Consider the following 15,208-nt stretch of genomic DNA (forward strand, 5'->3'; position numbering starts at 1 on the left):
GGCTATAACCGTATGTGTAGAATATTACCGCTATACGTATAATTGGCTATAACCGTATGTGTAGAATATTACCGCTATACGTATAATTGGCTATAACCGTATATGTAGAAGATTAACGCTATATGTATAATTGGCTATAGCCGTATATGTAGAAGATTAACGCTATATGTATAATTGGCTATAACCGTATGTGTAGAAGATTAACGATATACGTATAATTGGCTATAACCGTATATGTAGAAGATTAACGCTATATGTATAATTGGCTATAACCGTATGTGTAGAAGATTAACGCTATATGTATAATTGGCTATAACCGTATGTGTAGAAGATTAACGCTATATGTATAATTGGCTATAACCATATGTGTAGAAGATTAACGCTATATGTATAATTGGCTATAACCGTATGTGTAGAAATTAACGCTATACGTATAATTGGCTATAACCGTATGTGTAGAAGATTAACGCTATATGTATAATTGGCTATAACCGTATGTGTGGAAGATTAACGCTATATGTATAATTGGCTATTTAAATAAGCTTTTTAAATAACATTTATATTAGGATAATGTACGTACTTGGGGACCCAAGGAAGCCATTCTTCATGTGAGCTTTCCGTGCCCTTGGTCATCATCGGTGTGGATTGGTCAACATGGTTAGTACTGTCCGACAGTAGACTCAGTGTGATGGACGTGTCAACGTACAAATGTTCTCTATCAGACGTCGAGTCTCTCGTCGTCATTTGTTGAGCATCACGTTCATCAACTGACTCTGTAACTTGTTGACATGAATTAGAGTCAGTAACATCCGAGTTATTTGTTCCATTATATTTTTGTTCTACTAAAGCGTCAACATTTGAAAGGTCATTTGTTTCCCCGGATATTTTGTTCAAGAGCGGTTCGTTGTTGGTTTGTTCTCGATGATGTTCATTCGCTAAAGTTTCTCCAGGGTCTGTCAGTTGTTGGTTCTGTTTATTGAGAGTGTTGACGTGTTGTGGGGGGTCTTTAAAATCCTCACTTGGCAATGTCTCGTCCTTTAAAGAACAGTCGCTTTCTCTCGGATGCTGTCTCCATGGGGATAAATTTCTCCTTAAGTTATCTTGCTCCTGGTCTTGGTACTGTTTTAAGAGGATTGTTGTTGATTTCTGTAAAATAAACACAAACAACCTGATGCGTGTAGAAAGTCGTTCTGATGGCGGGTTTTTGATATTAACGTTATACGTATTTTCTGAAAGATTAGCATTAAATATATTTCAATGTTAAGTTATGTAAGGTAATAGATCCATTACATCGAGAAATTCATACCACTACATTTGAAAATCCAACCTAAAGCATGTTTTATCTTTTTCGTATTCACAGTAGTCAGTAAACATTTGTTAAAAGCATTCAAAGCTAAACGTCATAGTTACAGTTACACCAGTTTGATCATCGTTACGAATTGTACTTTGGTTTCGAGGAGTGAACTGCCTGTTGTAGGAAACCTTCCTTAAAATCAGATTATTACAAGTAAGTTAACTTATACCAGGTGAGAAACTAAGTTTATTACATTTTGAAAGTTTCCATACTACTCGGCCTAACTTGCATCACGATTTTATACTAAGGCTCCCCATATAAGTTTAGATGAATTGAAAAAATCCAGTATGTATATTTCTGTATTACTCATCGTGTGCTTACATTTAGTGCTGTTGTTGCTTTGCTGGCTGAGTCTCACGAACTTACCCTATTTTCATTGTAAATACCTTCTTTCTACATTATGTTTTCTGGCAGTAGCCAAAGTGCTACCATCTTTTGTTCTTTAGTGAGTTAAAGAAACTTGCCTTCTGGCTTTCTAACACTGACAAAATCGTTCCCGTCACCCTCTGATCTGAATATGATGATAGATTTTCACATCTGTAACTTAAATCAAGAGACAAATTGTGATAATTCCATGAATCATTTCCCTGCTTTGCCAAATGTTCTAAAGATGACCTTACTTCTTCATTTAACTTATATCATATATTCTAATGTTTTTTATGATGTAATAGGTGGTCGTACAATAATGTCCTTTGTTGAGAACCGCTTTTATTGTAGTTTATCAGGCTTAAAGTTGCAGAGAAAAATGTATTGCTTTGGTTTGGATAGGTTCCTCGAAAGTATACACAACGCCCATTTAGTTAAAGGTAGTCAATTATGATGTATCAAGTCTACTTCTATTGCCTGGCTTCGTATTGATGAACTTAGAAACGGATGGAAGTGCTTTCACTCAGCTCCGTGTAGGTTATTTAGTCTCAATGCTACTTCATTTTGTTGTGGTTCTAGTTACTATTGTTTTGGTCGAAGATTTCCCGAAGCTGTAGAACATACCCTTATATTTTAAAATTAAAAATAGGATCAAATTTTAACAAACACAATAAATAATTTTTATCTAGCCGACGGCCAAAATTAGAATATTACATGTTTCGGTAGCTTTACTTTACCATCATCAGGAGAACTGGTTGTGATGGTAGCTAAAGCTACCGAAACATGCAGTTTTTGTCCATACTTGTTTTAAAATCCATTTAAAAACAAATTGCTTAAGTTTCGTTTTCTACTATTCTTGCTCAGGAAAAGTAATCTTATTTGAGGCACAACCGAATGATAAGCCTAACTGGAAGTAAGATAATCTAAAAATATTTGTGTTACGAAAGATGATAAAAGTACGTGTATAAACGAAATCTGCACTACGTTGTTTCCTACCCCTAGAAAATCTGCACTACGTTGTTTCCTACCCCTAGAAATGAAAGATGATAAAAGTACGTGTATAAACGAAATCTGCACTACGTTGTTTCCTACCCCTAGAAATAAATAAACTCGTTAATTAATATTCCCTATCATCAGTGTAGCTAGACTGATGAGTTACAGTTTAGAACTCAGCTGGTCATATCAGATTTGTTATTTTAAGTATAAGTAATATTTTTCAATAATAGGGAAGTAATCCCGACAGCTACGCAAAACTAGAAAGATAGGTGGCCTCAAATATTACTTAATGAAAGACCAAATGGCAATTTAACGTAAGATCACCCTATGTCATGGATGTCCAACATAAAATTTAATGTAAACACACAACTTACTTCATGGATGTCCAATATAAAATTTAATGTAAACACACAACTTACTTCATGGATGTACCACACAAAATCTAATGGTAAACACACAACTTACTTCATGGATGCACTACACAAAATCTAATGTTAAACACACAACTTACTTCATGGATATACCACACAAAATCTAATGTTAAACACACAACTTACTTCATGGATGCACTACACAAAATCTAATGTTAAACACACAACTTACTTCATGGATGTACTACACAAAATCTGATGTTAAACACACAGCTTACTTCGTGGATGTACAACACAAAATCTAATGTTAAACACACAACTTACTTCATGGATGTACTACACAAAATCTGATGTTAAACAAACAACTTACTTCATGGATATACATCACAAAATCTACTGTTAAACACACAACTTACATCATGGATGCACTACACAAAATCTAATGTTAAACACACAACTTACTTCATGGATGTCCAACATAAAATCTAAAGTAAGCACACAACTTACTTCATGGATGTACTACACAAAATGTAATGTTAAACACACAACTTACTTCATGGATGTACTACACAAAATCCTACGTGACTGCATCTTAATTCACGGATGTCCAATATACAATTACATTTTCATAAACAATACACGATGCGACGTATATTCAACTTAAAATCAAATCTATGGACATCTTACAAACATAACTTATAATGTAGGCTCACTTTAATTCATAAATTCCCAACATAAAATATACCTTACCTTATGGATTCTCACCATACAGCTTAGCTTAATATACACAACTCACTTCACAGACGCGAAAACAAAATATTATGTACACATACATTTTAATTACTGGGCATTAGAAATACAATTGAATTGAATATATATTGGTCGTGGACATACACATACACCTTACTACATGAATGTCCAAACAAGAAATACAGTCTTGGCCAAAATGGTTGCATACTGTTCTATATATTGATGTTATTGTCTACATACATGGAGTAGTTATTGGGTAAATGCCCGAGTAGCAACAGAGAAGGTAGCATATGATCGGACAAACATGCACTAGTTGTTATCCTGGTCTGTATAAGTTATTGTCGTCAAACACACATACACACCTGTTTTGTATAAAAAGGGTGTCATTTTACTATAATCGTTTTTCGAAACAGATCAACGCTTTGTTCAGACAATGTTTCTGTACTTGGTGTACAGTCATGCCTCGTCACGTGCCAGAAGTTATAGGGCGTCAAATTATTCGACTGTCTAAAAATGGTATGACGTAAACGGACATTGCCAGAACAGTAGAGTAAACCCAGTGAACTGTATCCAGCATCCTAAAACGTCATCGGACTACAAAAAACGTTGTTCAAGGAAAGTCTACTGGTAGACGCCAAAAAGTTACTTCCCGAAATGGTCTTGCAACACCTTACGACAGGAATGGCATGGACACATTCATTTCAGGGTATCCAGAAGAATGGTGAATAGTAGACTGACCAAACAAGGTAATTTTAGAAGAAGAGCTATCTGCAAACTGATATGAACCAGAATTCACCATCGTCACCGTGTTACTTGGTTAAGACAGTATGCCAACTTACATTTAGATCACTGGCAACATGTAATATATTCAGATGAGTCCTGTTTCCGACTTGTTAAAACTGATGGTAGGATACATATTGGTCATTTGCCTGGAGAACAGATGAGGGACGACTGTACTTGCCCACAGGGAATACACAGGAGGTGGTGCAGTACATATTTGGGCAGCTGTTCATTATGGTGGAAAAGCTGCTCTTCATATCCTCCAGGGAAACGTCAATGGTGCCTCCTACAGGCATCGCATGGAGACGATGTTTCTGCTATATGCTTGGGCAAGGTTTGGCAATATCTTTTTGTTCCAGGATGACAATGTCACTGCCCACAGTTTGCATATTGTACAGGATTATCACAACCAAGTGGACGTTACAAGATTGCCATGGCCACCAAAGTCTCCAGACTGCAGCTCCATTGAGAACTGTTTTGCAGAGCTGAGCCAGAAATTTGCTAACCACGACCATATATCAGCTGCTGTCGCTGAGTTTTAGTGCCTTCTAGTGACAAAATGGGATGATATCACTGTGTATTACATCAATAACCTCATCTACAGCATACCACGTCGCCTTGCGTAAATTATTATTTATACTACGAGAAGGACAAACCAAGTACTGAATGTTTAATATGAACCAATATAAAATTACAGACGCTATTTATAGTAATTTGGTGTATTTATATATGTTTTGGGAAGATTTAGTTGCGATCGGTGAAATACTGAATTACACATCTTTCTACAGGTGTCTGATAAAATTGTTTGCTGTTCTAATAAATCGTTCATGATGTCCATAGAACCTATCTCATTATACAAGTTACATACGTAGTTGTTTAATGTAACATGGATTTCTCATGCTAATTGTATTTGTATTCCGTCTTAATAACACTGATATTATATGTTACAAATACGCAAACACTTAGGCCAAGACTGAATAGTGTGAACACACACAAAGCCTAATAAATAAACTCCGACACGTTTCCACTACACACACTATAATTCATGGATCTCCAACAGAGTATAGTAATATACACAATAGTTTTTATGCCTTTAAATACGAAATTTAATGTACATGAACGTTTTACGTAAATGTACTTAACAACTAACCGTTTACTTATGTCCGGTGTGACTATTTTAGTCACATTTCTTTGAATATGCGAGGTACCAGAAATGATGCCTTACATTCATGTTTTGCTTACGGTACGTGACGAAGAGTTATATTGTTATTCTGGCTTCTGTGGAGGAACTAATGCATAGTTTTGTTTCCTCAAGTAGCACGTGGTTGGTACTTTACCAACGTATTTTGTCAAAGTGTACTTACTTCAACGTACTGAGACATTTCAGAGCAAGGCTCTGTGTGTGTGTGTGTGTGTGTGTGTGTGTGTGTGTGTGTGTGTTTGCAGCACGTGCTCATGGACCTTCTTTTCTTTCGAGTGACGATGGACGCTGGTACGTAATTGCAGACTATATATATATATATATACACTTTTCATATAACTCTGTCTTAAACAACTCCATGTGTGGGTAGTGCATAGTATAAGTTCACGTGTCAGCTGTATCATGTGTTGCCTTATATATATATTCAAGTGTAAGCTATGCCGTGTGCAGCCATATATATATATATATATATTCAAGTGTAAGCTATGCCGTGTGCAGCCATATATATATATATATTCGAGTGTAAGCTGTGCCATGTGATGTTTTGGACCAATCCGAGTGGAAGCTTTACCATGTGTTGTCTTGGACCAATCCATGTGTAATTTTATCACATGTTATCATGGGTCAGCACAAGTGTAAGCTTTGCCTTGTGTTGTTTTAGATAAATCCGCTTAAAATAAAGTAGTGATATGTCAATATGACAAGGTACAAGAAAATTACTAACTTTTCAGCATAGTAAATGCATGTGTAGTATAATTTTACATGTACGTAACAATTAGGATAATTAAACATCAGTGTCTGTTAGGGTAATTAAACATCAGTGTCGGTAATGGTTTGTTTGCAGTATCTTACAAAATACGCATAGGTCAAGCATTGGTAATGTTATGGATTAAACAAAGTCCAACGTATTGATACTGGTTTCTATTAAAAGCGGAATGAAAAACAAACAAATGAGATATAGTTCAATTATTTTGTTTAACAATATCGTTTTATAACTAATAAAAAATAGATAACAACAACAAAAAACAGCTGCCAAAACTTTTACTATTAATGCTTGAACACCAAACAGAATAAATTCAAAAAAATAAATTTCCATAATCAGGACCGATCGAAGCAAATATATTTCACCAAATAGGAAATAGTCTCGAATCAAGATCAATCAGATTGATAACTGCTTTTTTTATTCATGAACTGGTCCGCTGGCTGGAGGTAAAATAATATATGGTGAACTCAAATTACACATGAGCTATCGGTGCTGTACCAACCACCAAGAGAAGTTGACTGTTGGTCTCGAAGACGATGTTCAGGATTGGCTATCTGGTTCTCCCACTCCCGAAGGATTTCTGAAAGAGTTTGTAACAGGTAATTTTTGACAGTTTATTTCAAATGTTTCAAAACAACAATAAATAAAGTAAAAAAGAAAAACTCATTTTTTTATGGAACTGTTGCAGAACATGTAAACCGAACACGAAATCAAAAATCATCAATACAACCTTTCGCATAACAAGTTCAAACGTTTCTTTAATTTGTAGATCTCAAATTTGAAAATCATTCTACTTAATACTAGTTATTAAGGATCAATTGAAGCTTTGTACTTTGGGAGAACTCTCCTGAAGAAGCTGTAAAGCGAAACGTTGGGTGCCCTATTAAATAAGCATAACAAATAAGGTCGTTTATTACTAATACTAGAAAAGTTTTATACACCAATATGCACTAAAGAAATTATAAAATCCTTCGAATTAGTTGGTTAACAGATGTAATCGACTGGTTTCTTTTGTAAAATACGGCAAATTTTGTTAGAGCTTACCAAGTCCGATGTTCTCTCGCACAAAAAAATAGTTACTTAATTTTTTTTTATTTCATACATTTTTTTGTTTATATAGCTACTAATTTTGAATAAGTCACTCTTAAAAAACTGAACTATTGCTAAAGAGTTAATTTCATTATAAATAAAAAGCCATTCATAGAAAAACATAGGAGGCTGTAGACAACTTTTTTTTATTCAGCCAATCAAGCAGAGAAAAAAATGCATAGGTCAATCCAAATAAAATGAAGTACTTCTCAGGTCATAAAAACATACTGGCCAGTAGCCTATCAGTAGCCCAGCTTGTTGCCAGCTAAGAGCGTCTTGCCTCTATATCTCATGGGTTAATTTGGTTTAGAAATGCAAGCCATTCGGGGACAAAATTAAGGAAACATCAGAATTGGGAGGAAAAAAGATACCGACGCAGTTCAGGTAAGTGTGTTTCTGATCTTGTTTGTTTGTTTGTTTTTTTTTCATTCCAGATCAATCAATAGCCCTTTTAAGTGCTAATTATTTCCTGTCACTACAAGGGGCGAAAATGACGTCAACCCCTGACCTCGGCGCGGACAGGCACGCGATCAATGGACACACATTGATCTATGCTATGGAGCAACTAATCATGATGGAGAATTGCTACAGCAACATGTCCGACTTCATTGACAGTGACCAGTTGGATAGAAACTCAGAGACCATCCCCATAAAGTTCACTACAAGGTTCCCTACAATATTATCAAGCCTCATCAAGAATAAATCCCCGGCGTTACCACCCAGCCCTTTCAGAAATAAGCCACTAGCGTTACCATCCAGCCCTGTTATGAAGAATGACAAGAAAGCCGTCAAGCCAGCAGAACCCAGCTCCTTCAATGCTTTGAGAATTGCCTCCGAAGATCAATTCGCCACCATTACAACCAGCAAAGACCAGTCACTGAACTCGCCAACAGCAGTATCGTAGAAGGAATCCCAATCTCTTACAGATACCCAGATATTGCTGCTGTTAAGCCCACTGGATGTCTAGGACTTGAAAAACTTGACATACTCTCGGGGATAGCGCGTTTGATACAAGTTCCATCCTCGGCTGGACCGAAGTTCACCATTCAAGTTCCCGGGGACTTCCAGGGCGAAACGACAATAGTCATCAAGAGTATCACTCAAAACCTCATTCCAGAGGAAATGAAGAAATCAAAGAATTCGACAGCCAAGCCTACTCGTAACCACAACAGAGAGAATAAAAGTCTTAAAACTGGGGAATTGACAACCCTAATCAGGAATCACGTTCTTCGAACCGAAGCAAGCTGGCCAACTGGTCAAGGATGGTATTACAGTGTTATTCATGCATCACGACGTCGAGGTCGCTAAATCAACCTTGCCAATTCTGCAATGTTTCATCGGCCAGAAATTGTCACACACGAGATATATACACTGCCAGGCCCAACTGCATGAGCTTTGGAGATCAGCATCCAGAGAAGGAATGGAATATCCCAGGAAGAAAGAAGATACCTGTTGCACCACCTGCAATGTACTGCACGTATCCTCCTGCCACGGAAATTCCAGCATCCTCCAAGTGGCCATGCCTGCCAAATGCCCCAAACAACCATCCCCTCAACAGAAGTCGGACCACAACCTCCATCCCACAGAAAATTGCAATTCACACTTACTAAAGTCGAGGCATCATATTCATCAGGAACAACCTGAAGATCGACCTCCGTCGGATCATCTCTACAAGGACTTACGCAGAAGTAATGAAGATGAGACCAGAAGCCAAACAAACGAAGACTAACTTCGTTGAATAGTTGGTTAAACATTTGGTTTGGTCTAAAGTTTCATTCGGTGGTAGTGTCCAGGGTCACTGATGAGGAGTGGAATTCTTCGAAACTAGTCTGGCCCACAGACACACACCCCCAATGAAAGAATAGACCATTCCAAGCTTTCACTTGTTGTTAAACAAATGTTTAAACAACTATTCAATTATGTACCAGCTGCCTAGTGTCGATTAAAAATACGAAGAATTAAATTGTGGCAGAATGCTACAAGTTCTTGAAATACCTATAGAATGATAGGTTTCTTTTTTGTGAGTGTAAAACACTTAAATACACCATTTCGAAAGACTAACTTCACTTTCATCATCGAATACATCGTAATTTTCTTTGCACACACCTTTATTGGTGTCCGCAACAAGAAAATCCACTCTATATCTCAACTCTTTAAAGAAGTTTGTTCAGCCTCTTCCTTCTACTTTGACCTAGTGACAACCAGATCCCGTTTCACTCAACGTGTATATCTCGCTACGCCAGTACAGAGCATACTCCAGATAACATTTTCCATTTCTTTTGTCTTATAAACATACAAGGTGATTTATATTATAAGATGTTTCAACGATGCAACAACCTAGAAGTTGGTGTTAATATCATAAACGGTACTCTTTTATTCGCTTCCAGCTGTTTTCAACTTCCAAATTATAATGTTCTATGAAAACCGAAACGTCCAGGCAACAGAGTTAATGCACTATTGTATAAAAGATTATAAACATACTTTTCCAATAAACCTACAACTACTGTGAACGAACACGTACGTAATATTCATAATCCCAACTTTACAGTTCACTCCTTACATTATAAATTTCACCCTCTATCACACCTGACAACACTTTTATGTAATCAGCAGTTGATCAAAATCCTCGGATCATCATCAAACACCCAGACTAACTGCTTCTCTAGTGGTAATGGTACTTTGGTACATCCGTTTATTGAAAATAATAACCTGATTATCTTAAATAACAACATACCCATATAAACGACCCTCAAGATATTCCATAGTTCCCTCTTCCCTTTAAACTCATGCTACAAAAGTCCAAGTCCATGAAAACATAGATTAAAATCATAAACGACCACATTCCGTCCTTTCGTACAATACCAAGGCTTATCAGGTTGGCAAGGATACGACAAACATAGTGGTCCGTGTATGTTATTACATACAGACAGATAAATCTAAGTTGTGTAATTAAAAGCCTTTATCTGAATTAAAAAACAATATTCATCCATCGTAACGTCACATAAAATCAAATTAAGAAAGTTATAAGTAAGTTTATTTAAATCATTCTAATATCTGTAGAAGGCTTACAGAATCGGCTCTCTGTATCTTTATGTGTGTGTATGTGTATGTTATACTGAACTAGTTCGTTATGTGAACTTCTAGTTCACATCATATCAGTTGTAGTTCATGCAACGTATGATGTAAATAATATCTCTTACATATACATACTACATTGTGTACATACGACCAACCAGCACCACAACTGGCACAAAAACAGATCCAAAAATAAAATAGTAGACTGGCGTATTCAATATTTGAAAGCTTTTATGACTTATTACGTAGAATCTCATTGTTAATGCACACTGCAGTAGTTTGATAAATTATTACGAAAACGGGTCATTTTCACGTAACAAAAACACCCCCAAAAAACAAAAAAAACCTTCAGTTGTTTTGAGTGGCTTTTTTTTAATCAGGAATTTAAAAAGGGGGATATAAAAAGAGGGTTTTACTGCTAAGTATCATTCCGTCACGAATTATCAGTTTCATTACATTGATCTATTAATAAATTTATCATAAGCATTACTTATAATTAATTAGAATATTTCGTGTTCGTGCCAAAAGTGGGAAATGTTACAGTAAACACGAGGTGCATAATGAAGGAAGAGGTCTATACGTTGCTCAATTTCCGGCTTTAAGTTTACTACATTTCGTAATTCCGAAATTATTCAGAACCACTAAGAGAAATACCGTACCCAATCCCAAAAACTATGTAATTAAAGGGATGTTGAAGATTTATGTAAAATGTCCAAAAAAAAGATAATAAATCATTAATACAACTATACAAACTCGTTCCATCGTAAACTAAAGTAGGTCGTCTGGGTCTGATGCGATTATGATTGTAATAACAACGTTCTAACGATAGCTCCCATACAGTAATCTGTAATAATTTGTAAATTGGTTCAAGCTATGTTACATATTTTAAGTAAGAGTATATTAAAGTAATATATCTGATAAAAGTTGGAGTTCCATAAGACATATTAATTAGAATAAATGTTAATTGTCTTTGTTCAATGTTTGTGCTCGTTATACTTTCCACGTTGCTATTTTTAGTTATACTTTACTTTCTCTACAATTGAGATAATTTATAATACACTTATTTGAAAATTACATCTTTTGTTAAAGTTTAAAATCTTTTTAATAGATTGTGTACACAAATTGTCCTCGTGTATTCATACACTTGAAAATAGCGGATACAGACCTGTCGAATTTCTTAAGAGAAGTAACGTACGTGAACCCTCTCCACAAACAGTGCTGTAAACAGACTGGGGAGAAAATCCCGGTTGACAAGTATGGTACAGCGCCACCACAGCATGGAGAAGATCTGTCGGAGAAGCCACCTAACAAGGAAATAAGAACCACCATTAATACAGGTTATATTAACTTGTTCAGAATAGTATACTTCTCAATTATAAATACGTTGTTACTCATTTGTTTATCCAATAGTTATCAATATTTATATATTTTAATATCTTTAAATATATACTCGTGCGAGTTTAATGTTTACTGAACGAGAATCTTTTACAGTGCACCTATATTTTGAAAATAATAATCACCATTAAAACGCATAATCATTACAATATCTTCTGAAATAAGAAGGCCAGTTATCATAATTCAGATAAGAGAATTTTAAAACATATTTTCAAAAGCCACATAACAACAACTCCTAATTTGCTGAAGCCATTAAGTTTTCCAAAACAAGTTCATTCGTAACCTGTTATGATAAATTAGTTGATAATTTTATTTTAAAATAATAAAAGATTTCTGAATACTTTTAATGTTAAAAAATAAACACGTTAAAACTATGAAATGATAAAGTAATGCAATAGCAAACATCAATAAACTTCTCTATATTATTTACAACTAATGTATTAAATGTACACACATAGGCAGACGAGTAAGGTACAGCGCCACCTTTAAATCTACAAGATTTATAAATAATGTTCTGTGGTGGTTACGTAATAAACACAATAAATATAAATATTTTTCCCAATAAGTATATTTTTGTTGACCTATATTTGCCATTCGTCAAACAAGCTTAGAAGTAAAAAATATCCTTGCTTTTGTGTTGTTTTTAAATTTTATTGGCTCAGAAAGTTTTTGAAGATGTTTAATGATGCAGATAATACTTAAATTTATAATTCTGCAATGTAACTGTTCTTTAACTAACATTGTCTGGTAGCAGGCGAGTTGCTAAATTATAAATTAAAAATACGTTTGGCGTTAGATTTAACACTGGTTGAAAAAACATTTCGTTGCAAAAGTACCACGATTTTATCTGTGAATCTGGATAACAATTATAATGTATTGTAAATGAAAATGTATGGGTTAGAATATTCCTTTGTTAATGATGGCTATTTTAAGAGTGAATTTGCTTGGATTACTGAAACTCCATAGAATGATAGATACTGAAAAAAAGGGAGGGGGGATTTCTCTACTTCTAAACAGGCGTTGCTAATTCAACTAAGGTTTACTTAAAAACACCCTGGAAGAGTAACTTGAACGTGAGTGAAAATTATTGAAATATCTGTACCTATACATTAACACACGTGAAATAGGTTTTAAGTGATCATTAAATATTCTGGCATATCGCGTTGGTTTAGGCTTAGAGTACAGTTTAAAAATACTGACGCATCTACACATGGTGTTTGTTTTGTTCGTTTTTTTTTTTATTTTCGCGCAAACTACACGAGGGCTATCAGCGCTAGCCGTCCCTAATTTAGCAGTGTAAGACTAGAGGGAAGGCAGCTAGTCATCACCACCCACCGCCAACTCTTGGGCTACTCTTTTACCAACGAATAGTGGGATTGACCGTCACATTATAACGCCCCCACAGCTGAAAGGGCGAGCATGTTTGGTAAGAGACGGGGATTCAAACCCGCGACCAATACTAAAACATGATATAGAAACACCTGCAACCTAATAAAATGTGACATTCGAACAGTGTTTAGGCACCTGTGAAAGTGTGAGATGGTAACAGAACGATTTTTTCAACGACCATTTGAATTAACGAATATTCTCTAAAGCTACACAAGAAAACCAAGTTTTGTTTGGTTTGAATTTTGGCTATCCGCGCTGTGACCGCCATGGGTATCTAAATCCGTATTCTAGCATTAGAAGCCCTCAGACTTACAGCTGAGCCACTGGAGGGCATGGCGATACGAACTATTGTGCCAGCAAACATTTCTGAAGTGGGGTGAACTTAAAAGGTCCAACTAAATCCAAATATTTACAAATCAAAAAGTTAGCGCATTAAAATAAATTCAAACATTCAAACGTAATCTTCGATGTCTCAGCAGTAACGTTAAGGGCGAATAAAACTAAAAAAAAAAAAATGGTAGTTTCAATACTCTTATTGGGAACAGCGCTTACAACCAAACTGTGAATATTTCTGATGATAACACTCAAACTCCGAACTCTGATCGTTCCATTAGTAATATAATCATTTTTTTTTAACCTTCAAAACAGGAGAGTAAGTTGAGACCAAATAAAACATAGGACCGTGTGGAAAACGTTTAATATTGATTTATATGAACATTCAGAACTCCTTCACTTTTAATCTGGTGAACAATTCGTTGCAGATACACCAAAATCATCATCCATCATTCCGAATACGTTTAATTTTTCCAAATAATGGTTCTACGAGATCAATGAGAATGGATGTCTCACGTTTTCTACCAAAAGCCTTTGTACATTTATGTAAGTTTTTTAGGTAATTGCTGCCGTACGAACGAGGTATTTAATGAAGAATGGAAGCGTGAAAATAATTACTTTTTTTTCATATATTCCCAGGAAGAAACTCCGATTGCATAAATTGCAAAATGTAACCCCGTACCTTCTACTTTGCTACACCGTAAACTCTAGACACGTCGTAACACACAGAACCAAACTAAGTCTCAACAAAAACAGAGAAACCCAGATCAATAGAACTGAACCCGAAAAATTATCTTCCCTCTCTATACTGCGGAAACTAGCAGTGACGTAATCATGGACGATATAAAGAGAAGTACACAAGACATCAATAATATTGATCAATCCAAAGTGTTCTAGTAAACACAATGAATATTGTACTTCTAGAGTAAAAATCTAAACACAAACTATTCCAATTCAATACAGTAGTAAATGTAACCTACTACACATGCACATGAATGCAAACGTGCACGTGAATGATAAAAATGGCTACTTCTCATTGGAGGATCAAATATTACTCGTAAAATCTTGGGGTATTCACTAAGCTGAGTATTATTTTTTGGTACTTGTGTATAATGTTAAATAATAAATAACCCACAATGTTAAAATAGGTACACAATTGAAAAAAAATAATTAAGGTCAATATATGACCACTAAAAAGTTGACTACATGTTTCGACGTCATCTTCGGGAGTGAGTTGCAAGTTGACTACATGTTTCGACGTCATCTTCGGGAGTGAGTTGCAAGTTGACTACATGTTTCGACGTCATCTTCGGGAGTGAGTTGCAAGTTGACTACATGTTTCAACG

At 35.4% G+C, this 15,208-nt stretch overlaps 1 protein-coding gene across 1 annotated transcript in view; it reads right to left on the bottom strand.

Moving 5' to 3' along the window:
• LOC106459192 overlaps positions 1-15,208 on the bottom strand; it is a 67,401-nt gene that overhangs the window by 26,717 nt on the left and 25,476 nt on the right. Inside the window, exons 2-4 of the mRNA XM_022385622.1 lie at positions 11,911-12,049; positions 7,052-7,161; positions 581-1,146 (exon numbers count right to left, since the gene is read on the bottom strand). Of these exons, the coding sequence (XP_022241330.1) occupies positions 581-1,146; positions 7,052-7,161; positions 11,911-12,049 (815 nt within the window). The remainder of the gene's footprint in view (positions 1-580; positions 1,147-7,051; positions 7,162-11,910; positions 12,050-15,208) is intronic.

Source organism: Limulus polyphemus, unplaced genomic scaffold (assembly GCF_000517525.1).
Source record: "Limulus polyphemus unplaced genomic scaffold, Limulus_polyphemus-2.1.2 Scaffold573, whole genome shotgun sequence".
NCBI classification, from domain to species: Eukaryota; Metazoa; Arthropoda; class Merostomata; order Xiphosura; family Limulidae; genus Limulus; species Limulus polyphemus.